Source organism: Megalops cyprinoides, chromosome 22 (genome assembly GCF_013368585.1).
Source record: "Megalops cyprinoides isolate fMegCyp1 chromosome 22, fMegCyp1.pri, whole genome shotgun sequence".
In the NCBI taxonomy this organism is placed as follows: Eukaryota; Metazoa; Chordata; class Actinopteri; order Elopiformes; family Megalopidae; genus Megalops; species Megalops cyprinoides.
This window is the reverse complement of record NC_050604.1, coordinates 24,258,996-24,284,563: the sequence shown is the minus strand read 5'-3', so window position 1 is coordinate 24,284,563 and position 25,568 is coordinate 24,258,996. Positions and strand designations below refer to the sequence as shown.

The window sequence follows — 25,568 nt, the reverse complement described above, 5'->3', positions numbered from 1 at the left end:
CGCCTCTCTCGCCCACGTTTCAATGGCACAGATGCACCCGCTCTCTCTCTCCCCTCCCCCCTGCCCCCAAGTGCAGACACTCGCATTACACATATGAATGACTGGTGGAGAAAAGCACTAGCCGTGGAGAGAATGCGCCTTTTATCCGTCCCTAATTAAATTCCCCCTGCGCTTAATTAAAACGCTTCACTGCCGCACTCCAGCGCCGGCCCTCGGCCCCAGCACCAGGTATTCCGTTTGCGGGCGCGCCGCATCGCATCGCCGTGATTGGTTCAGAGGGATAACACACGGTGATGGCTTAAAGCGGGGCTGGTTTTATAGGGCGATGCAGGGTGCAGTGGCCCTGTTCCCATAGAGTGCACACCCAGTTTCCAGTTTCCGGCAACCTCAGAATCTGGTGATTAAACCCACTAAGAAATGACCAGTCTGTGATTGGCTCTATAGGAAAATGACTCACAGCAAGACAGTCAGGCCAATAGGAGGTCTGAGACTGAGCATCTGTAGTTAGGAATGGCTCAGATTAAAGGTGTCAGGAAAATAATGAATACAGAAATTGCTATGTTGAATTAGATGGAAAGAATTAGCACCTTGTACATTATCTAAGAGGTGGATTTATAAGTGCAGTGTGAATGATCACAGGGCGAGGTTCACTTTAACTCTCACCATCTGTCTGTGGTGATGACAGTGACCTGCAGGCGAGTTCTGCTGATCTCACCTCCTGGGATTGGGTTTATCCATGTCAAACAACAGCATGGTTTATATCACATCCCATAACCCAGCGCAGCAGCGGCAGCCTGGGGAAGAAAAGGGGAGTTTTTAATTGGTTAAATGATAAATCTCCACCCCACTTCAAGCTGCCAGGTGCAGCAGCAGACTTTGATGATCAAATTAGCGTCACAGCCTGAACGATCCAGCCAAGGCAACGTGAGGGTGGCTGAATTAGCATCACAATGGCGGCCCCCCCCTCCCTCTCCGCGCGATGAAGACGGGAGCGCTCGCCGTTATTAACGTGGTGTTCGGCCATCGATCACCTCCGCACCTGCTCAGAGGGAGCGATACCTGGTCCCGGGACGCAGACATGGGGGGGTGAGGGTGAGGGGCATAGCACGCAGACAGGTGAGTGCCTCTTTTCGCTCCTTACGCTGTTAAGCCAATGGGCACTGAAAGATTTAAATGCGACTGTGCATTAGCATAAACGGAGGAAAATGCACACGGGGGAATAATAACTGCATTTCAAAAATGCTTTCAGTTTAACCGTTATTATCCGCACGTGTTGCCCCAGAGCCCGAAATGCTGCCGGGGTTTCTACCCGTAGGCATAAAAGTCAAGCCTACTTGCAGTGTAAGAGCAGGGAGTTAAGTCCTTTTGCTGGTATAAAAACTTCAATATGCAAAGTCAATGTGCATATCAGGCTGCTTTGGACCATTGCTGTACTGAGCTACCTCGCACAGAGGTGAGGAGGCATTCAGAAAGCAGTGTCTGTCAAACAAATGCAGAGAACCCTGAGTTTCATTCAGAGTTTCATTCATACTGCCTGAGGGGAAAAAACCTGATTCTTGCACAGTCTGAACCATGGTATTTATGACTGGATACAGATCCCTTTTAGCGCCTCTCATTCCACAGTAAATGTACACATGTACATGTATCCATGGGGTTGTGGTTCTGTGTCTATACCTTCATAGCACATGTGTGCCTGACTTCAGTATGTATCTGTATGGAAATGAAGGTGTACTGTGTGTGTGTGTCTGTGTCCATGTCTGAATGTATGCTTAAATGAAATGACAGATTCTGTGTGTGTGTGTGTGTAGCACACATGTGAAGTGCGTATGTTTCGAAAAAAAATTGTTGTGAAAATGTGTCTCCCGTTCCCTGTCCCCACCACTGGCCGGTCCCTCTGAATCTGCCGAGTTTGGGCACCATGGCTACAGACTCCTCTTATCTCCGACCTATGCAAATCACACTGCCCTCCTCCTCGGTGTGTTACCTGTGTGTGGAGTCACGGGAGAGCGATCAGCTCAGATTCACTGAAACCAGCTCACTATCGATAGACACTGGGCAGAGGTCTTATACGCACACGCACCCTCTGCGAAGGAGAAATAATTATGAGGACATTTCTCAGTCCTACAGGGAAAGAAATTATGTTTATTTTACACAGTGGCATTCCTTTCTGTATGGAAAAAAAATATTTGTTCTTCGTTGGGAAAAAGGGGGAGAGAGGTATTCATGATTCACTCTTAGTGCCATATTTTTGACTCAGGCAAGATTCAAAGCACCGGCTATACAAGCAGTGTTTATTCCAGATCTTTATTCTTAATGAAAAAAAAATCAAATAACTTTCCAGCTAGCTGAATGAGATGATATATATAAATGTTGCTTGTACTTTTTCGAAGTTAATTTTTTCCTCAAAAGCTGGCATGTTAGCTGTGTGATGTTGTTAGTATTAGCAAGGTGCTGTATGCACATGCTTCAGGTAATCAGCTGTAAGCTTGGCTTTAACATTGGTTTGCAATGGTAAAAATTTCTGGTTCCTACCTATTCACAGAGAGAAGTCAGAGCAGCTGGCAGAAGGCCTGGAGACAGAGAAAAATAATTTGCTTGCGCTGGAAAATTGCATAAGAGAGCCTGTACAAAAATAACAAGCATTAAGACAGAGATACAAGAAATGCAATCCTTTAATTTAAAACGAAATCATTAAAAGGATAAAATGTAACCAGGCAGTATTACCTTAAGGGAAAAAAAGTTAAATCGGAGAAGAAACCAAAACTACAAGATGGAAAGCCTCGAAAATCCCTTTAAATAAATCCATCTGTAAAGAAAGAAAAATTTGGTTTTTGTCCTTAAAAAACAGAGCCGCGTTGCCCTCCTACATATGTCCAAATTAAATGATCTCAGATGGATAAAGATGAAATTAATATTAATATTAGTAGCATAAACACTCATACAAGGAGCCAAATTTGTTTTACAGGACTGGAGGGCTGAAAACAAAAGTATTGTCCATAATATTGGACTTACAGTCATTACTTGTAAAAGCTGGTGCTTGACATAAAATGGTGTTTTGATTAGCTGTATTTCTGCTAGCGAAAAGGAGAAATAAACATGAGGGATAAACATCAGATTTAATGCATCTGATAAAAATGGCGTTTTTAAATCCATCACACAAAGGATTCGGATACGATCACACACAGTGTTGAAAGTTATCTGACCCTTTGACTAGACCCCTCTGACAGGGTCTAGTCTGTGCGTGTCTGTTTGGGGTCTGAGTGGGTGACCGGAGCCGAAGAATTTACCCATTCACCCAGCGTGTCGGAACACCGCAGATCCAACCCCTTTGATCCTGTGTCCTCAGGGTCTGAAAGTGACTTGAAACACTCTGTGATTGTGGGAGCAATTTGGAGGGGGTAGGGGTGGGTATCATTTCTCCGTAGTAATTAGACTAAACACACTTTAGCTGAAGGAAGACAAGTGTGTGTGTCTTATTTTAACTGTGACTTTGAATACTAACATTCTGTACAGTAGGGAACAATTAATGGCAGGAATTATTCATTTCTTTTCGCAATTTCCAGAGTCAGGTCTGACACTTCTGAGACCGTAAACACTCTCAGCTGGATGAGTTACACCCTTGACTTGTTAACAGTCTTAAAGTGTTAACAGAGGACATTTCTGAGTCAAAATCTGGGGCCATGTTTGCGCTCAGTCTCATGGCCAAAATAACATACTGCTGCTATTTTAAGTTGTGTTGCAAACATTGCCGCACTCTGAATAATGAGAAGTGTATAGTGCTTAAGAAATTCAGGTCAGCTGTCAATTGAATTTATTAAAAACAAAATAATTAAAAACAAAAGATATATATTTTTAAGTGTAAAATATTTTTGAGGTGCTTACTTTATCAACTCAAAATTCAGGTGTGGTACGGATGTTTGGGTTTATAATTTAGTCCGGCAACCTGGAGTGAAGACAAATGTACATTCTTGCACAGTTCAAAGCTGGGAATAATGGAGACATGAGGACAGTGTTTGAGAATTAATTTATAACATTTATATTGCTTATTTCAATAACATTTTTAATTAGTTATTTTTGACAACTTGCCATAAGATGCCATTATACTACACAGGGATGTACAGTTATGGAATAGCTGATGGTGATGAATAAAATGCGCTGCGACAGAATATATGTAATCAGTAGTGAATCCTCCAGGCAACTGCTATTCAACCCTGAGGGCCTGTAATGAGGGATTTGCAGCCTCTTGATCTAACCAGACAGCTGAGCACCCCATTGAACGGATCAATGTCTCAGAGAAACCTATATCTCCTCCCTCCCTGGTTCTCTGAATGCAAGCGGCTTAGGCGGAGCTGGAAATCCAGCTGCCGGACAGCCCTCTTTTGCCCGCCTAGGCTGAGGTTAGGGACCTCGGCGTAGGAAGGCGGAGAGAGAGGTCACAACTGTATCCAGGACACGGTGGCGGAATTCGCAAAGCCCCATGGGGAGTGGGGTGTTTCCGCTTGGGCGACCCAGGTGACCATTCCTCTTGTTTTCCTACGTTCAGAGCTGTCAAAATGGGAGGCCATCAGGGGACCCCATGGCTTTCGCTGTCACCAGCCCCCGCCACCCTCCCCCCATCTAACGGCTGCCGGAGAGTGACAAGGGCGGGGGAAATCCTTCGCCGAAAACACCGCCACCAGCAGCGGCGTCCCCCACGGTGTTCATTAAAATGCTATTTTTACTGGACCGAAAACCTTCCCCTCGCCTCGCTTCCTCTCGCAGGCTTCTCCAGCTGTCGGTTTCACGCTGTCGCCGCGGTAGCGCTGATGTCACTCAGCCGCGTCGACACCGCTGCGCGGGGAACGCCTCCCGGCTCCGGCTGTCACTCCGGCGCCATTAATTGGCGGCCGTCCTTTGAGACACCATATGCTCTCCATGCGTAGTAACATACAGACGTGTTTGTGACGAGACACTGATAGTAGTTTTCATTCAGTGTCAGCCAGTAGAGTCTACCCTCTGTCTACTGTGATCCAGGGCACGTCCAGGAGGATATCAGTGTTACGCTCCTGAAAAGTCCGCCCCTCCCCCCCCACCGCACCTCACCTCACCCCACACTATTTGAAGTGGTTGTTTAACCGTGTAAAACCTGTTGTGCTGAGAAGTTACAGCAACAGTCTCTGAAGCATAGTGACAGCCCTTCAGAAAATGACAGCTGGCCCACAGGAGTTTTTCTGGAGGGCTCGGTGGAGCCAGCCTGTGGAAAAACGCATCTGAACTTAGAGAAAGGTGAGAGAAGTGTGATTATGTCATGCTTGACAGCTCTCCAAAGGACTGCCATCAATCCACTGCCCCGGAAAGGATATGATGTCATGACGCAATGCCTGTCTGTTCCTGTAATATCAGCGTAGAGGTAATCTGTCTTTTTTTTTGAACGATTTGTGTGTCCAATAGATAAACTGAGGGAAATGTCTGGTTTTGCTCACTCATCCAGCCAGATCGATGCCCGGATCGTGGCTCATAGCGGCAGCGTGTTCCTCTGTGACCTCATAATAGAGTAATTTCCTCGCTTTCCTCTTAAGGGGCACCTTGAGCTATTCTCTGAAGAAATGATCAATATGGCCACCAAGCACTGTCTCTGAGCGTTATGTTCATGTAACACAGTCAAATCATTATGAATGCATCATAATCGATGAGCGTGTGGAAGATATAGCAAGAGGGCGATTGAGTAGCACAGAAAGTTGATTGATTAGGATAATGAGAAATAGGCATCCTTCCTTTAACAAGCATATGTGTGCATGTTTTCCTGTGAGAGGGAATTACCTGTTGATACCTGGTAATACTGGTGGTGCCTTATCTTAAAGAATACACTGTAATTCCCCTTAAAAATAAACATGATCCAACTTATCAACTTATCTATATATGTAAATTTAAAAAAATATATATAATTTATATAATAACATTAGGTAATTTTTTTAAAATTCTGCATAAGCTCTTTCAGTGTGCATTCTGTCAGTTTGATGCGGTATCCGCGCTTTGTTTCCGGCAGATTCCAGGCCGTCATGGCGAACTCCTCTGGTTGGCTGGAAGCCACCAACGTCTCGCTCCACGCCGACCTGGAGCCGTGTGTCCCCTGGAGGAGCCAGGGCTGGCGGGTGGCCCTGTACACGCTCATCGTGGCCGGCATCGTCTGCACCGTGGTGGGCAACTTCCTGGTGGTGCTGGCCATCGCCTACTTCAAGCAGCTGCAGTCGCCCACCAACTCCTTCGTGATGTCGCTGGCGGTGGCCGACTTCCTGGTGGGCCTGATCGTCATGCCCTACAGCATGGTGCGTACCGTGGAGGGCTGCTGGTACTTCGGCCCCACCTTCTGCGAGGTCCACTCCAGCCTGGACGTCATGCTCTGCACCGCCTCCATCTTCCACCTCAGCTGCATCGCCTTCGACCGCTACTACGCCGTCTGCAACCCCCTGGTGTACGCCTTCAAGATGTCCAAGGGCAGGGTGACCCTCCTCATCATCGTCTGCTGGGTGGTTCCCCTGCTGATCTCCTTCGGACCCATAATGCTCGGGCTGCACAAGGCCGGCGTCGACGTGCCGCTGCCTGACGACGCGTGCTTCTTCCTGGTCAACCAGGTCTACGCCGTCATGGCCTCCCTGGTGGCCTTCTACCTGCCCATGGCCACCATGCTGGTGGCCTACTGGAAAATCTACAAGGCGGCCAAGCGGCAGGCCATGCAGATCAATGCCATGGAGAGCCAGATGACGGCGCAGGGCGCCGAGGCGGGGAAGAAGCAGCGGCAGAGCACCATGAGGCGGGAGAGGAAGGCGGCCAAGACCCTGGGCATCATAATGGGCGTCTTTCTGCTGTTCTGGCTGCCTTTTTTCACCACCAACATCATCGACCCGTTCATCCAGTACCGGACGGCTGCCGTGGTGTGGGACATCTTCCTCTGGCTGGGCTACGTCAACTCCTCCCTCAACCCCTTCCTCTACGGCTTCTTCAACCGCTCCTTCCGGAGGGCCTTTCTCATGATTATGGGGTGCAGGCTGTGCCTGCCGGGGTCCCCCCCAAGCGTCGACCTGTCCCTCACCAAGAGGGACGCCCATGACCGAACAGAAAAGCAATAGGTGGCTGCCCGACCGGCTTTTTTTTAATTAGAATTCTTTTGTTAACAGACCTAAAGGTTTTAAGAGTTCATGATTGCCAGACCTGTACATAAACTGAACATTACACACAAGTCAAATATAATTCCCAACGCCAAGACCTGCCTGCTTGACTAATCTCTTCCTTAACATAATTATATGCACTAAATCAACCCCATTTTCTTTTGAATGAATTCAAGGGATTTATTCGTTTATTTTTAAAAATGCTGATACGCTGTCCTGTTTTAATCCAACAAGAATGAGGTTCACCGGGACAGTTCAAAACAAATGTTGTTTTAACTTCGGGAATCCAGCCCCCATCTTTTCCTATGGCCAGAATGACCTAGCTGATTCTCCATTATTTCCTTCAAATGATCACTCACTTAAATTGCATATTTATATGGATGTAAATAATATGTATCGATACATTTCTGTACAAGAGTAAATATTTTCTTGCTTCCTTAGAAGATGTGGAACCATGGAGTCAAACTGTGATGAATTAGAATGTTGGATGTTGTAGTTGTTATTTTCATCCAGACAAATTTTTTCTTATTTTTTTATGTGAAAACAGATGCCATGTTCTCTCTTGATGTATGATGTAACAACAATTAAGTGTGCATTTATTACAAAACTGGACTGGCAATGAAATGACCCTTTGGGGCCCTTGGCTTTGTGTGAAAAACCCTTGGAGCAGGGAGGACATGGCTGACTGGGTGTAAGATGTGGAGCACTGTTGTGTTTTGATTAAAGATTTATTGTGAAATGATTGGAGTCTCTGGTGGGCCAGATGGGCCAGGCGTTGGCACCAGCCAGTTTGGGTAACGAGACAGCGAGTTGATTTGGGACCTCAGCCAGTGGAAGATGAATGACTGCCCGATTAAAAAAAAAAAAAGCCTCAAAAAGAAGTTGAAAGGAAACGAAAGAACAGACAACTATTTTGACAAAAATAAAAAAGAATATGCAAATGGGTCATATCTAATATGTAGCATTTAATGAGCTCGGGGTGACCCAAACAGAGGTGTGACTTAATGTCCTTGGCAGGAGTGGAGAGGTTTTTCTGGGTGAAATATGATCTGGGTGAAATGCACTTCCAAAATGTCATTTTGTTTCTCTTTTTTCCCCCCTCTTTGGGTTGCTGACAACCACGGGAGAGAAAAAAGTACTGCTTTCTGCAAGAAAAAGTTGTCAAGGAGAATAAGTATTAGGAAGACTAGCCATGTAATTCTGAGAAGCTATCAGACACAAATCCAAGCAACAAGAACGAGTCTCCCACAGAATAAAGATCATTCTGGGGAGTGCTTCATCCCCTCATACGCATTCTCCAGAGCATATTCAATCAAGCTGAGGACATGGATCAGGACAGTGAAGATGAGGTCTAATTTTTTTTTTCATAAATCTGACACACATATTGTTCTGAATTTGCAGACAGTATGATATAGAACTACCACAAACTGCACAATGGGGTCATGACCTCAGGAACAATTCGAAGCCCTGCAGGCGTGATCTTTACAATGATTTTTTTTAAGCGTTTTTGGTTTGTTTTTCTGACTCCCAGCCAATGATCCGCTCTGAATATTGTTTCATGTTACGAAGTAGGAAACTTTTAATCTACATTCCATACTTTCATCAGGTCACATTGTGTGTTTATATTACTGCTTTTTTTTCTTTGCTACATTTAAACATCTACGAAGAGCAAAATCAGTTTACTGTAATTTCATTGAAGTGACGTGTGCCATCTCCACAATATTGTTGTGATAATATCCTCTCCTCTTTACATAATCTATCTTAGAAAGTGCCTAGAGTGGTTGAAATAGGACATAAAAAACTAGACAAAGTGTCTGTTTGGATTTTGCAAACCATTATAAATCTGCCTTGTTGCTTGGTACAGTACCAGTCAAAAATCTGAACACACTTTGCTTTGCCATAGATGTTATAAACTAATCAAAACTTTTATATTTTAGATTATTTAAAATAGGCAAAAATATTTTTTAAAGTTGATGCCTAAGAAATAAATGTCAGGCATTTAAGCATAAATCTATAGATCAAAATGTCTTTGAATGCATGTTTCCCATGATTTTAATCAGGTGTGTCCAAACTTTTGACTGGTACTGTATGTCCAACTATACACTTTCCCTGAGGTTAATTTTCACATTTTTAAACACTAAAGCAGTGTCAAACTCCAATTAGATATGCAAGTAAGGTGATCATTGTAAGGTGTGACAAGCCACGGTTGCCCTTTAAAAATTTTAGCCCCGTTGTAGCAGTGCTGTATTCAGAAAGGAGAAAGGCAGGAGATTCACGGGAAGGGCTAAGCTTTTGTAATTTTCGGGCTTTTTCGGTGCTGTTATTGTAAGGCACTTTCGCCTCCGCATCTGGAGCGGTTCAACAAGAAGAAAGACAGCAGAATGTCAAGGACCGCAGGAGGTGATGGAAAACTGAGTCTGATGGGGTAAACGTGTTTGTACAGCTTGTGGCGGAGAACACTGGCGGGCTTTAGTGAGCATATTTCACCCTGTAATGAGTACTGCATCAACGCTGTCACACTGCTGAACAGACAGAGAGAGAGAGAGAGATGACTCCAGGTCCAACTGTGACATTTTCCATTTTATTAATTTTCATTCTGGAAACCGGATACATCGTCTTTACAAATGAGTTGTGCACGCAGTACCTTTACCACGCCGCTGCTGGCTTTGTTTGTAAGCGTAAAAAAAGAACAAAAAAAAAAAAACAAAAAAAAACAAGAAAAACCAACACTTGATCCTTTGCAAAAGAAAACGACATGGTACAACACCAAATATATATGTTACATATAGTTCGGTCACTGTCCACAAGGTCATGGGTCAACAGTTAATTAAGAAAATCTTAAATATCTATGTACAAAGACATTCTGTAAACATAAAGCAGTCGGGAAACCAATTTAAAGCAAAGCGCACGTATGATGGGTGAATATGACTGACACCAGTCCATTCTCCACACAGGGGGGAAAGGGAGCTCGCAAAAATTTGGACGAGTCATAAAAATATAATTATGTTTATTTGAATTTGGTCTGCTGATGCTGATCATAGTCGATGGAGTTTTCGCTCCACTGTGTTACCTGATAACGGAGGTGGCCACTGTTCCGCACGGGTGACAACTCCGGAATGTCCACCTGTGTTGCGTCTCACGCAGCGGTACCTTCTGTTCTCCAGAGACCCGGGTCACCCGGAGGGCTCTGAGCAGCGCTGAAAGCAGGCCCGAGGCTCCGTCCTGTCGTAAAACCCCCGAGAAAGCTGCTAATTACGCCATATAACCGCGACAGGCTTTCGCTCTGAACGGCCGAGCGCACTGTGCCCTGGGGCGTTCGGTGAAGCTCGGCCGCCCGGCGGAGTCCCTCCCCAGATTCCTGGGGAGTTTGCAGACTGAAGCAAAGACTTGGCAGGCGGTCAGTGTTTTTTTTTTTTCTTTTTCTTTTCAGATCACCTCACGGGTGCCTTTTGGGGCCAGCGCGATACCGTGCGACCTCATTGGCCCTGTTCCCTACGCAGTCTCCTAAAGAGGAAAAACAAAGATAAGTGGATGCGTGATCAGAGGAGTTTGTGGCTGAGTTAAGAACATTTCTCTCTCTCTCTGCCCCGGGGGAGAGGGCCTCAGAGCTAATGTGTTAGCTGTCTTTTCAGTGTCCGTTCCAGAGGGCTTTTCTCTTGGCTTCCTCACACTCTCGCTGCTCCAGTGCTGTACCGACAGGGCCTCATATTTACTGTTTGTACCAAACACTTCGCTTCTTGACATTTTAATGTTCACGAAAAGAGAATTGGAGAAACGAACAGCACCCTGTAAGGCTTTCGTTTCTGGTACACAGGAATATTTTCTAGAGAAAATGGACAGATTTTGGCAAGCTCGTGAAATATCTTCCAGTGAAAAGTGAAACTTTGATATTTATTTTCAGATAACATAGAATGCTAAAATTAAAACAAACCCCGCAGTGACATCTGCTGGAGAGGCCGGGTATTTCATAAACAATAAACAATGCTGAGTTTATTTTGGACTCTTTGATCACAAGCTCAGTCACAGAGCAATTAAGGAGTCAGGGCCGGTGGGATGACTGGCAGATTTTCTCATGATAACGTGTTTTCATTAATTATACTCTTCCTGACTTCCTACAGAAGGAAGGATTTTACGAATTCACTGAAGCGCTGTCAGCAATAAAGAAGAACTCAGGGATGCTTTTGATGAAAAAAAAGAAGTACCAGGAAAAAAAAAAAAGAGTTGATGACATTCATTTTTTGGTGTATGACTAACGCATATCTTCACAACAATGAAAGGAAACATGATCAAAGCTTGTCTTAGCAATGTACATAACTGACCATTGATGCCATGTGTCTAAACCTTTCGTAAAGCATAAAGTTTTAGCCTGTGTCTTTTCCAGCAATCAACGATACGTTATTGAACGGTATCTACTAAATGTGTATCATTTAAGTGGTCCATTATAACCCATAAACCATGTCTGCCATGGTCTTCCATAACTGTATATTCCAAAAAGTAATAGTTTTAAAACTAGTTTTGTTTTGTCATTTTACAGGTTCACATCTCAGGTCCCACCTCCAAGACTCTCACAGAACAACTGCTCTCTTTTACCATTACTCATAGTGTAATTCATGGCTCTGGTGTGTCTTTTTTTGTCAGTTACAAACACTTTCGAACAGACGAATTTAAGCTTTATGATCTTAGCCCACAATGTTGTAAGTGATTGTGGAAAAATCGCTCTTGAGCTTGAAGGCAACGCTACCTGAAAAAACACAGACATCAATGCAAAGACAAAAACCACTCTTCCATCTGGTGAAACAGCTCCAGTTAGGCTGGTCTCTTACATGAACATTATACTGGCATTTGGTGTTTCCTTTCTGTTCTGTGCAAATCATAAACCTGAAATGCTAGCGAGAGCTTCACATGGCCTTTCTCAATAAAAATACACTCATTACTCACAAAAAGTGACATACATTGTCGTGATCAATCAGTCCACCTGACTGTCAGGCCTGTTCTGTGCTTCAGGTCCTAGACACGGCTGAAAAGCTCCTTACCACAAAACATTCCCATAATGTGAAGCACTTTTTTCCACTTTTGTGCATTCACTCTTTTCAACAGCACAGATTCGTCAGACCAAAACAGTCTTTCTTATCTGTCAAAAGATCTGAGCAGAAAGCGATGCAGAGAGCAGCCTTTGTCAGTTTAAATATCAGTCTCCTTCAGGCCGTAGCAGTCAGGGAGATCGTACACCTGATAACCCCCGTGGTCCACGCAGTCGTTGTAGATCCCCATGGAGATGGTGTCGATCTCCACTTTGGCCAGCGGGGGCGTGGCGCTCTTCCCGGGCCCGTTTTTGATCCGGTTGGACAGGCTGTTCATCTTCTCCTTCAGCTGGAACGAGGACTTGCGCAGCGGGCGGAACAGGCTCCACCTCTTCAGCCCCAGGCTCCGCCCCTTTCCCTTGTAGAGGTAGGAGCTGCTGCGAGATTCGTGGAGGGAGAATCCGGGCCTGTAGGTGCCGTACGCCTCCCTCGCCGGCCCCTTCACCGCCGCCCGCCAGCGCTGGTCGTAGAAACGCCGCAGAGTCCTCTTTCTCCGGTGGCACTGGCATTTGAGGAGGCGGATGAAGGCCCGCTGGAACTCCTGGCTGGAACAGGGGTAGATAACCGGGTTGATGCAGCTATTGAAGTATCCCAGCCAGAAGATCACTTTGAAGACCATCTCGGAGGGCTTCAGCGCCGGGAAGAAGGACCCTGCAGGGGAAGAGCAGCATCTCAGAATTATAACCACATCCCCAGAGCAAAGGTGCCAGACACACTGTTTTTACTCCACGGGAACTCTTTGGAGCGCATCTTTCCCAGGGGGCACTGAAGCTGTGAGTGGGCGCAAGCGTTTGATCTGTGCCTCTGTGGTGAAACGCTCCTGACACAGGCTGTGTAGCTGCTAATAGGCTCTGTCAGAGAAGACTGCGCGAGTGATGGTCTTTTATACTCTCAACCACACACTTATCGCCAGAGTGGACAGCGTAAGGATCCCCTCCGAGTCACGACACACTGAGTCATCACTTGGCCAGTCATGATATAGTCTTTCATGATACTGTGAGACACATCATTGTAAAATTTGGAGGATAATTGAATTTTTTCCCTTGGAACAGACAACGCGGACCGCTAATCCCTCCTCATAACCCTCACGCTCCTCTACGTGCCCCTGTGGCGCATGCAGTCTAAACTCAACGCCTAGTTATCTGGGGACTGCTGGGGGAAAAAAAAAAAAAACGAGAGAGAAGTCCCAGGAGCAGTAACAGTGATAACGCACTGCCAGAGTGTGGCTGCCTCAGCGGAGAGGAACACAGTGCTCTGACCGAATCTGCCTCCGCTGAGTCAGAGAGAGCATGTGTGGTTTCCCCGGAGCTTTCTGCCTCCCCTGTATCTCAGCACCACCTATGCTGCCAGTCCTCCCCCCCCCCAGGGGTCGAGCGCCCCGCTATCTCACACACGGAGCACCCCTCACCCTCCAGTCACCAGTCTGCAGCCCCCACCCCCGCCTCCTCCCAGCCAATGGTGCCCCCATCACCGTAGCACTTATAAATAGACAGGGGGATGCTTTTGGAGGAGATGCGGAATGAGGGGGGGCCCCTGTCTCCCCGGCGACCGCACGCGGGGGCCACGGCAGGGAGACACACCCCGCTATTTGTGGTCGGGGTGGAGGGTGTAATTGGGGGGAATTGGGCCCTGTGCTGAAAGCCGGCCGGGGGGACACGAGAGTCTAATTGGCTTGTTTACATGCGCGGCGGCTCCCTGGCCAGGATGTTCGGCCGTGCAGATTTCTTCCCCGCCAGGCGATAACGCCGTCGCCCAGATCGCATCGCGCTCACGGGGGAGTTAACGGGCGAGCCGGGCAGAGCCTGGCCCGCCTGGTGTGGTCGCCCGCGCCAGGAAGTAAACAGGAGAGGCTACAGAGTTTGCATCTCCTGGCGAACACAGAATGCTGTAAAATTAACAGGGAAACTCAGCACTGATTGGAGGAAAAAAAAACAAGTCTTAGTAGCTGTGACATTGCACTGACAGTTACTTCCTGCATGATTTCAAAGATTATTCAAAATGTACAGTATGTCAGTGCCAGGCAAAAGGAATACAGAGAGTTTCAGTATACTGATGTAATAATTGTTGCAGCACTGCTCCTTGTTACCCACACAACTGACCCCCGACATCCCCAGACCCACCCATTCCATAGTCCCATATTAAGTGCCCCACCAGGGAATCAAAGTGGCAATGTTTCGCTGTACCACACCGCTGCCCCCGGTCTTTCACACGCACACACGCAGGCACTCACAGAATGTGCCCCCCCCCGCCTCTGTTTCCTTTTATCTGGCCTGCTATTGGAGCACTGCTTCATGCATGACTCACATCGACACTCTGCCGCCCGACAGCAAGGAATTCTCCAAAGACGCAGGACGAGGAGCAGCACCGAACGCTTCAAAAACAACTCCAGAATCACTCCATAAAATTAACCGGGAAACTCAGCACTGATTGGTGGGGAAAAAAAACTGTGACAGTTACTGCCTGCATGACATCAGTGATGATTCAAAATTTACAGCATGTCAGTGGCACATAAGAGAAAATACAGAGTGTTTCAGTATACTGATGTAATAAATGTTGCCATAACAACTGTAGCAGAAAGACAGGAAAGTCACTCCTTCCTACTTTTAACATTTGTACTGTATGCCGAATTTAAGTAGGGAAAATTGTATTACTCAAGGTAATGGTGTGGAAATGTAACTTTTGAAAGATCAATTCCATTATATTTTGTTGGGTCTAAAATTGATTAGTTTTGAATTATACCATACACCTGTTTCATTTCACTCCGTAGAGTCCTGAATAGACAATAACAATCAGTGATGAAAATACTATTTAGTTTTCCTTGAAACAGCTGAACAGCTAGGTACATTGATGCTATGGTCCATTGCTACACCAGCTTGCAACATTTCCACTTTCCTATCCAAGAACGGGCAAGTCCACTCTTCCTGTTCAAATTCTCTCTTAATTCCCTCCACCTGGGAAAAGCATCTCCAAGGCATGCACACACACACACACACACACACACAGACCACTCACCCCTCCATCTGTCATATTCCTCTTTCACCTTCTCCTGTTCCTTTAGGTCCGAGGCATCTGTTTCTCATTGGCCACCGATCTCCGTGGTTATTCGTATCTAAGCAATAGCCTGGACACCATGGCGATGCATGCACTTCCTGTATAGCGGCCCTAGCCAGAGTAAGGTAGCTAACGCGACCCTCTGGAATGAATGACTGGGTAAGATTTGTTTCCCCCCTCAACCAAAACAGTGAGAAACGAGAGAAGTGTCAGAATGATCCATTCTCTGCTGATGCAAAGGGAAATGGTATTTTATTCCCCGTGATACAACCAGTAACTATTAATCAGGGGGGAATGTGAACATTGTGTCCTGTTTCATGTCAAGAGCTCAAGCTGCTATACAGAGTGTGGTAAACAAGGAATTTCAGAACTGAAACCACAGATACTCTACATCAAGGACAGATATTCGACTCCCTCCCTCTCTGGGGTGTTCCCAACGAGGCAACGAATCAGTGTCAGAACAGAATTTTCCATGTGATAGACAGAGTTGAATATCTGGTCCGGGTGCATCATGAGAGTGTCTGTGATTGGCTCAGCAGTACAATTTTCCATGCGCTGTAGGGCGAATCTGACATCTCGGTTACCAAGAGGCATCCTTGATGCAGTGCCGCTGGAGGAATACAGAGGAAACATCAGAGCACAACATGCAGTGTGAGTTTCAAACGCCACAACTCATTCACATTACCTGAGGGTCTGAGAGTGAGAGCTAGGTGTATAGGTATTCACAGCCTGTCTGGCCTGTGATGCTGATGAACCCTGAGTGATTATCCCTGACACTGGGGATCATATCTCACCATGCACAGAGGCCATTTCTAAGCCCACTGCAGGGGACCTAGCTTTAGGTGCCCTGTGCTTTTGCCTGATGGGGCACAGCATGGACGAGCTTGCCTTTATAACAGCAGCTGATGCAGTAGCGTGCATGCAAGCACTGACACTCAACCACACACACACACACACACACACACACACACACACACACTCACACTCACACTCTCACACTCACACTCACACTCACACTCACACTCACACTCTCACACTCACACTCACACTCACACTCACACTCACACACACACACACACACACACACACACACACACACACACACACACACACACACACACTAGTCTGAGAGACGCTCACATGTGTCTCCAAAGAATCTTAAAAGAAGGATATCTAAAGAGAGAGTCAAAGGAGAGTCAAAGAAGGGAGTCCCAGAAGGGCCTAACAAGAGCCTAGAGTACATTCTATTCTGAGAGTATTATAGAAGAAATTTTTTAAAAGGTTGAACTATACTCACTCCCTAGTCTGGGACAGTCTCACATGTGTCAATCAAAAGCCCGAAAAGAAGGGCATCTAAAGAGTCAGAAAAGAATCAAGGAAGGCAGTCCCAAAGAGGTCTAAGAGAGTGTTAAAAGAGGATCCAAGAAGAGCCGAAGGTGTATTCTATTCTCAGAACATCCTAAAAAAATCAAAAATGATTTTTACTGCAGAAAAGGAAGTCAGTCATAATGTGATGTGATCCTCAATACTCTTACTTTTGTCAAGGTGCAATAAAGTGATGTGTCACTGGAGATGTGAGATGCCTGAAAGAATGTCAGGTTGTGATTTATTTTGCATAGCGGTATCCATAACTGTCAGATCAGTAAGTGCTGGCTGATACTCAAATTGCTTTACATAACAGTGTGAGTGTGGGATTTTTTTGTGGCTTATTTTAAAGGTGAGAATGGGATACAGAGGCAGACAGGCGGTTTAAGAAGTGATTAATTGCACCACACCTGTTCTAGTTTAAACACAGGTGTGCTCACAAAGAGGGCACCCCATGGCAAACGACAAGGCATTTAAAAAAGCTTTTTTATGCACAGAGCATCAACTGGTTCCCCAGCAGGATATACAGGTGTGAACCCACCATGTTAGTATGGTGCAACATCTGTAACTTAAACTTATCAAGGTTTTCCCACAACTGACCAGTCTCCCTGTGTTTCTATTCACGACTCCAGTACTGATTCACCTCAGTCTGCAGTCTTCTGTTTCATGTGGCTCTGTGGTGTTATGCTGCCATTCACTCATTCCAAATAAATCTGTAACGATAACGTTTACAAATCTCTCTTAAAATCTCCTGTTCCGTCTGCTCGAAGCAGGCAAGATTTATTCTGCTCCTACGTGCCAAGCTATTTCCAGCATCCACAGAGCTGAAATTTTTGCCATCGCTAAGACCTTAGCATAAAAACTTCTAGATAGCATCAAACTTGTTTTTGCTGGGTTAATTATTTCCCTTGGCAAACCTTTTGTAATATTCCTGCCACAGAACTGAAGGACATTCTCAGTCACATGGGAAAAGGAATCAAGACATATCAGTCTTTCTGTTCCAATGAAGTTAAGTAGCACTCACAGTCTGCAGTGTCCAAAAACAGTCTGTATAAACCATGCAAGAGTGAGTGCAGATTTAAGCAACTTATAACTGAACGCCACAAAACAAAAAAAATAATAAACCACCAGGCTAATTATGAATAACATAAACGTGTCATTGTGCCAAATAGTGATTAGTGCAAAGGCAAGGAGAACATGTTGTGCAATAAATTGAACCCAATGAGTTCAAGCCCAGCCTCCAAAATTGTGTGTTATCCTACCCCCCTTCTGTGGATTATCATGAACAGTAGTCGTTGCTTGTCCTGATGTGAACTGTGGGGGAAACACAAAAATGTCAGAAAAAAGAATTTCATCTCCTTTCTCTTTTCAGAAACCATATCATGGTGCTGATCTCAGACTGTGACTGCATGGCAAAGCATGTAAGCAAGTAACCTCGTGTGAAAACAAACTTTGGACAGACATTATGAATGTTTAACTATGAAGTGTTTTATCAAGTGGCACTCTTTAGAAATTAGCGTGTTGAAATAAAGGCTTCTTAGGAATAACAGCTGTGAATGTGGCAACTACTAATGGCTCTGAAATACTTTATTCCACTTTTATTTTATTCCAAAAAACTTGGATCAGCTCCTTTTGGTTATACTGAAAGACAAGAAAAAGTTACTTTGAAATCTTAAGAAATACAAAATGTAGTAATAAGATGGAAAAAAAAAACATTTAGAAATTCCAAGAGAAGATGCCTGCAGTTGATCCATTTTAAAGTGCTAGACAGACTGCATTTTTTAGCTGCAAAACAACCGATTAGTAAGACAAGGCATAGTTAAAGCTGATGCAGGACCGTTATTATCCACTACCGTGTTTCTGAGACAAACACGTTTTAATGAGCAAAAACACCTTAATATACGGCAAGCAATCACTGGAAATGAATTCCGAGCAAAAAATCCCCCTGCTGTTCACCAGGAAGCATATTTCACTGGGGATACTATAACACCGAATAAAGCCACGGCCCCGGAGCTAGCCATTGGTGTTCTACCAAATGTACTATTGTAAATTAGAGGACGATTAAGCAAAGCAAAACCACAAGCAGAAATCGAAGGCAGCCACCAGTACCCCACAGCAAGAGGAAATACAAGCTGCAGGACATGCGGAGAGATAAATGAGGAAAATTCTTTACAGATGTCAGACACTTTCGGTGGAGCTTTATCAACGCTACAGTTAATTTCATGAGGACAGCCCTGGCTGTGAGGTTTATTGCAGGGCACAGACTGTACTTTCGCTGGTATAAACTGACATAGTACAATTGCTTAGAGCAGTCATGCAGTATTACTATGCCTTCACTTGACTTCGGGGTTTATTTGAATTCATTTATCTGGGGCAATTTTGCAGCATACGCTGAGTCACTTCATCATTTCCAACAAAAAGAAATAAGCAGTTGCGCTTAAAAAAAAAACAGTGACTGAAATGAAAAAGAATGCTAGCTTTTGATTATTTAAAAAAATGGATTGTTAATTATTTAGTGGTGCCACACAAAGAAAGATTAATTTAAAAAATGAGAAGAATTCATGCAGACACAGATCTTTACTTATACATGTGGCATTTTAAATGGTCTTTTAAAAGTGTTTCACTTTTCTAAAGCTTTGTTCTGCACATAGCATCAATATAACACGCACATATTGTTACATCCACTCCCAGTCAGCCAGCTCAGCCACGCCCAGTTCAACCTGCTCAGTCAGCTCAGCCACGCCCAGTTCAACCCGCTCAGCCAACTCAGCCACGCCCAATTCAGCCTGGCTCAGCCACACCCACTCAAGCACACCTGTGATCCATTCCTGTAATCAAGCCCTGCCTTTATAAGGACTCTGTTTCAGTTGCCTCATTGTGAGGTATTGTTTCTCAGATTCATTTCTAAGCCTGCTCTCTGCCATTCGACCGTGCTGCTTCTGTGTTCTGACCTCTCGCCTGTTTTTGGACCTTGCTTGTGTGTGTTTTGGATTCTGGATTGGTGTGCCTCTCATTCCTGTTGCGAACCTGTTATGTCCCTGACCACGTTCTTGGATTCTGTCATTAAAACCCCGTAACCGCATCTGGATCCCAGTCTGTTTCATTACACATACAGCATGTGAATGTGAGGTTTGGAAGGGGCTTTTCATTAGGCTGATGCAGAGGACAATATTCAGAGAGAGAGTGAATATCCCTACAAGTTACTCCACACAAAAGGACTCTCCAAACATGTGCAGTACTAACAGTACTTAAAAAAGGGAGTCAGGGAAAACCCCTACATGATGCACTACATACAAGGGCCCTCAAAACACGTGTCTGAGTGAAGACAAAGCACAAATCCTTGAGAGTCTCTGGGGAGCCTCCCCATCCCAAAATTCACAGACCCCCCCCCCCCCCATGCCTGACTCCTCCAGAACTCCAGCACACAGCTCTCACATGGACATGGTTTATACTCAACATAATTCATACTGGAGTTACAGAATTACCAGCTACACCACTACACATCAGCACTGTTTCTAACCATTGTCATGACATGAACAATTATCTCCATATACAATATTTATCAATATACATTCAGGTATACACTCTGCATTCTATGTAAATGTATTTCAATTTACCTGCACTCTCAAATATGTAACATAGATACAACATCCTTCTCCAGGAGCAGGTAAATTGTCCATGTGGCCTGGAGATGGCAGCATTTTAGCCACACCTCAACTCTGCCTGCCTGTCCACCATTATATATGTTATAAATATGTCATAAAATATCATTTTTCAGTATACCCGACACAAGGTTTCACAGGGGTCTGCAGTGTATGTCTCACCCTACAGAGTTCCTCCTCAGAAACAGGGGGGGCCCATGTGATATGTGGGGCGCTGTACGTGTGGAACGAGACCCCCTCCTTCCCTTCACTCCATGCAAGAGGCTCGTTAAGCTTCAGAAAAACTCCCACTCAAATGGGACCCAATTAGGACGCTCATTATGGCAGTGGACCATTGTTTTTTGGGGTCAGAGCGATTCCCTGCCTGCTGGCAGCTTTGGGCCTGGCGTCTTTGGGGCATCACTCCTCTGCCAGAAGATGTTATCTCCCTGGCTCTCTCTCTCCTGCCTGTGTGTGCCAACAGGGACAGGAGCTGGCAAATGAGGGGGCTCTGGGCTGACTGTGCGTGTGCTGTAGGTCCAGGAAAGTCCCTTGCTTATTAAGTCCTGTAGTGTTGCGTGGTGGTACAAAAATGCCGAGATTGTGGGAGCTCTCCACGGTTTTTGGCCGGATGGGGTCCGGCAGCAGCCAGGCGACCCTGAACTCGTCTGATGGAGAGGTTTCAAAATAAATAGCTGTCGCATCATCTGAGATCATGAGCGGGATTGCTGGCGTTCAGGACAATGTCGTCCCCCCCCGATGTCTGTGAGAAAGGAAGGACTGGCATCTGTGACGTGGTGGAGCCCTTTTTCGGCTGTGCTCACATATCCCCGATCGGCTGTCATCCTTCACTTCCAAAGTCTTCACAGGCGTTTCATAAACCAATGGCAGCTCAAGGCCCTGTCAGGGGCTGCATAACTAAATTCACTTCCATCTGGCGAAGTGTATAACATTCATTATAAATGATGAGAGTTGCTCTGCTGACACCTGGGGTTCTGAGCTCAGAGCATGAAAGGCGCTGAGAAATGCACTGTGTGGTGACATTTGATAGGATTTTCTCTCACTATGTGTTACATCCGTATAAATTTACATTTAGTTGCCTGGCAGACACTCTTATCCAGAGCAACAATTCTTACATGTTATTCATTTATACAGCTGGATATTTATGGAGGCAGCGCTGGGTACTGGGCAGCCTGCTCCTTACCACTACACCACACTGCTGCCCTTATGCCCTTATGCAACATGCGGATAGCAGTGTTAAAGTAACGATGCTCAGGCGAAATCTCCCATTGAGAGGCTTTTCTGGGCATCATGGCAAGTTGAAACTGCACAAAAGATGTCTTTAACAGATCAGAAAGAGTCAAGAAGTTTATATATATGTAGCAGTGAGATGATCCTAACATGTAAAGGGTTGTTACAAAAAGAGCTGCATTCAATTAATTAATATATGATTTCCCCCTGAATGCAGCTCTTTTTGTAATAACCCATTATACATTAGGCTGGTCTCCCTGCCACAGCCTCCTTCAGACACACACACAACCGGCAGCTTTTTCCTCACACAGTGCACCGCAGTGAACTGTGCACTCATTGGAGGATAGTGCCACACCTCCACTAACACCATCCAAGCAGGCCCCAGAGGTGAGGAAATGCAGTCTGACCTGCCCACCCCTGTCCCCCAATGGAACAGCCTATTTGTTTTGCTTCCGTGGGCTCACACGTCATTGTCAGCTGATTTCAGTCCCGGTCCATATAGATTCAGCCTGCACTCAGGACAACCACTTTTCCAGCTGAGCCAGCTGGGAGCCAGCAGGTTATATTTTGACCGGCTTTTGTGTCTCTCCATTCACTCAAATGAAAAGCTGCGCCTGTGGCTTACGTCATCAACCAAAGCACGCTCACGCAGCATGGTGCAGCGCGCTCAATTGCGCCAGAAACTAATAGAGGCATAATATAAAACGTCTAATGTGAATTATGAGACAAGTTATCCTTTTAGAGCAGTTATCAGAATCCCTTATGAATCCAATAATGCACCCCTTCTCCTCGAAGGATTCATTCAATGAATTCAATTAATTCTTTTCTGCGATAGAAAAATTAAAGTCTGCATCGGATGCGCTCTCGAGCCAAATGTAAAAAAAAGCTGAAATCCCAACGGTCTTTTTAGCGTCACGACTGCAATATTTTTTTTCTGAACAGACGCCGTGACTTACAGCTGGCATAAATAATGCATGAGACTGTGCTAGGCGGAACGTCACACAGAAAGAGGCCTTGTAATTTGAGTCATTACCCACAATAGCCCTTAGAGACCATTTCATTTGCACTAATGCTCTCAATGAAAGCCATTACCGGCGGTAATTAATGACGGAAAGGCATTATTTTTTACCCCGATTCTGCTCTCCGTCTTTTCTCCCGCCTCTGCCGCTCCGCGCAGGTTCAGGTGTTGAAGTGTGGGGCACGGCTGGGAGCGTTAACCGTGTTCTTCCCGGCGGAGAATCAGTCACAGTTCATTTGACACATTTAATCACTGCACGCTCTTACCGCCCACGGGCTATCATATGGGCGCAGTAAACTCGGAGCAATGATGTGAAAGCACAGGTGTGGAGCCCGTATGACCTCTGCTTGACGACAGACAGACTTGACGGACTAGAACTATCCTTTGCAGTCCCTGAATTCCGACGGTTTAAATTCCTGTGCCACCGTTCACCGTTGATTGCTCCTATCTTGACGGCTGTCCGTGCCCTGCTGTAAAAGACTTTATTTCTGATGAAGACGTTTTTCACATACTCCATGTCACACATTTCAAACAGCATCTCATGTTACCTCTCAAATGGAGAAAAAAAATGTAGTTTTTTAAATGAAAAGAAGGGACCTTTGCATTAGAAGCCATGGGTTTTACAGCAATTTTTGCATATGATGTAATCTTCACACAGAATTTAAAGAAAGTAAAATTAAGGACGTCGATCACGAAAAAAAACCCTGACAGCTATATTAATGTATAAATGCAGCCAACATCAGGATCGTTACTGACGCAGAAATATAATATATTTATAAGTTACTTTTGGCTTTAACCCAAAGCTTGTGTTGCTATTACTCACAATAAAATACTTCGCCGAAATTTCACTCAAACTGATGTGAGAGAAAGCGCAACACAATTGTTCTCAACGTATGGTGCGTTTTTTTCAGTGAAGACTTGTGAGGAGTTCCACTGAATCAGAAAGATTTAACAGATTTGCGCTGTACGGTTTTGAAAAGGCACGCAAGACAACCTGAGCACAGCCTGAGCAATAGACAATATATGATGTCTTTAACATGTTAAATACTGTTCGGTACGCACAACTCATTGCAGGGCTGCATTTGTGGGCGGCGTCTTGGAAAAACAAACAAACAAATATACAAACATTTTTATAGATATTAAACATTTCAGTTTTGGTTGAAACTTAAATACCACGTTGCTGTATCATAAATGAGAGGACCAGTAGACCCCTATGCCTTCTTACATAAATTGTAGAATTCAACAGGTGCCTCTCAAATTGCATTACTAAGATATTACACGCACATTAAATATTACCCAGTACATTTCTGGAAACCAGACGTCTTGTTTCAATTACACTGTTCTTCGGACACATTCTGATGTTGACCGCTGGCTTATCCATCGCCTATCCACAATTTTACGCACAATCTGGGAAGACATTAGCAAAATAATGAAAATACATACCTAGAGGCAAAACGAAGAAGAATGGCAGCCAACAGAGGATGAACATCCCCACAACGATAGCCAAGGTCTTAGCTGCCTTTTTCTCCCGGGAGAATTTCATCAAGCGCACTGAGAGCGAACTTCGGAAGGGATGGTTTTTGCTCTTCGCGCTCGCCGCGGCATCCTCGAGCACACTTCTACAGTGTATGCGCAACACTACTTCCATAGACTTGTTTCTTTCGCGCTTAACCCCCGCTTCCAGACTCTTGGTAGTCCTTCTAGCTTCAACGTATACCCTAAAATACATCACTAAGATGACCATGAGCGGGAGGTAGAACGAGAACAGGGAGGAGAACAGGGCATAGCCCGGCTCTTCGGTGATGCTGCAAATGCTGTCGTCCAACGGCGGCGGCTCCTTCCATCCTAAAAGCGGTCCTATCGAAATGATCATAGAGGACACCCAGACCACCACCAGAATCACCCCGGCTTTCTTTTCCGTCATGATGGTGGGGTACTTCAGGCAGTATTTTACCCCAATGTACCTGTCTATGGAGATAATGCACAGGCTCATGATAGAGGCGGTACAGCACAGCACGTCCACGGCTGCCCATATATTGCAGAAAACTCTGCCAAAAACCCAACATCCCAGCACCTCCAAAGACGCCGAAAAGGGTAGCACAATTATGCTGAGAAGCAAGTCGGCTATAGCCAGGTTAATTATAAAGAAGTTCGTAACGGTCTGCAAGTGTCTGTTACAGAGTACAGACAGGATGACCAAGATGTTCCCGACGATGGCCACTAATATGAAGACGGACAAAAACACACCGACCCCAATGACCTGAGAATCCAACGTAATATTGGTGCAGGTTGTGTTGCTGATATTCGCGAAAAGTTGTTCAAGGAACGACACGTTGACGGCATCGGTGGAGTAGATTCCATCATAGCTCTCGTTCATCAAGTTAGTATAAGTCATTTTGAAACTCCATACAGGAAACTTTACCTAAAAGTCGGTTCTGGTGGAAAACCTTCGGCTATTCATGTTGCACTTTGTATCGGTCATTTAAAATATTCAAAATAAAACGCAGGTTCAAGCGACGTCCCTCGCGGAGCAAACCTTTCTGATGCATCATTTCAGTGAACTGTTTGCCGCAACGCAATCAAGTCCGTCCATTTTTATACCAGCCAAAATGATTCATAACATTTTTATCCAGAAGTTTTAATATAGTAAGATTTTACCTCACAATGACAATCCCAACTCTCAGTATCATTTCTTCATATATTCTTTTTTTTCAAATGTTTTCAGTTCTGCGAGGTAGATTTTTTTTTCTGATTCTTCAAGATGTGCCTCTTCGTTTATAATTCTGCTATCCAACAGCACTGCCAGGTTTGTTGATATCCTACCGCAGGCATCCTCTGTGCAAACTCTCCAGACCTAATCAGTGAGGCACGGCTCCTCGGACCTCTCCGTCTGAGACCTCCTCTTCCCAGGCAAGCAGTGAATGACAGTGACGCGTCTAACACTGCTATTCCAGGAATTTCCGCAGGGGGGCAATACAATCCTAATGTCAATGTTCGTAATTGTTTTATTTGGTTT

At 45.2% G+C, this 25,568-nt stretch overlaps 2 protein-coding genes across 2 annotated transcripts; one reads left to right on the top strand and one right to left on the bottom strand.

Annotated features, from left to right (window-relative positions):
- The first annotated feature begins 6,038 nt into the window (after positions 1 to 6,038).
- LOC118769503 (trace amine-associated receptor 1) lies at positions 6,039 to 7,106 on the top strand. The gene has a single exon (XM_036516631.1). The coding sequence runs from the start codon at positions 6,039 to 6,041 to the stop codon at positions 7,104 to 7,106; it is 1,068 nt and encodes a 355-aa protein (XP_036372524.1).
- A 5,220-nt stretch (positions 7,107 to 12,326) lies between these two features.
- adra1d (adrenoceptor alpha 1D) lies at positions 12,327 to 25,173 on the bottom strand. The gene is made up of 2 exons (XM_036517103.1): positions 23,996 to 25,173; positions 12,327 to 12,877 (listed from the first exon to the last, which is right to left on the bottom strand). The coding sequence occupies exons 1-2, from the start codon at positions 24,945 to 24,947 to the stop codon at positions 12,327 to 12,329; spliced, it is 1,503 nt and encodes a 500-aa protein (XP_036372996.1). The 5' UTR covers positions 24,948 to 25,173.
- Between the last annotated feature and the right edge of the window lie 395 nt (positions 25,174 to 25,568).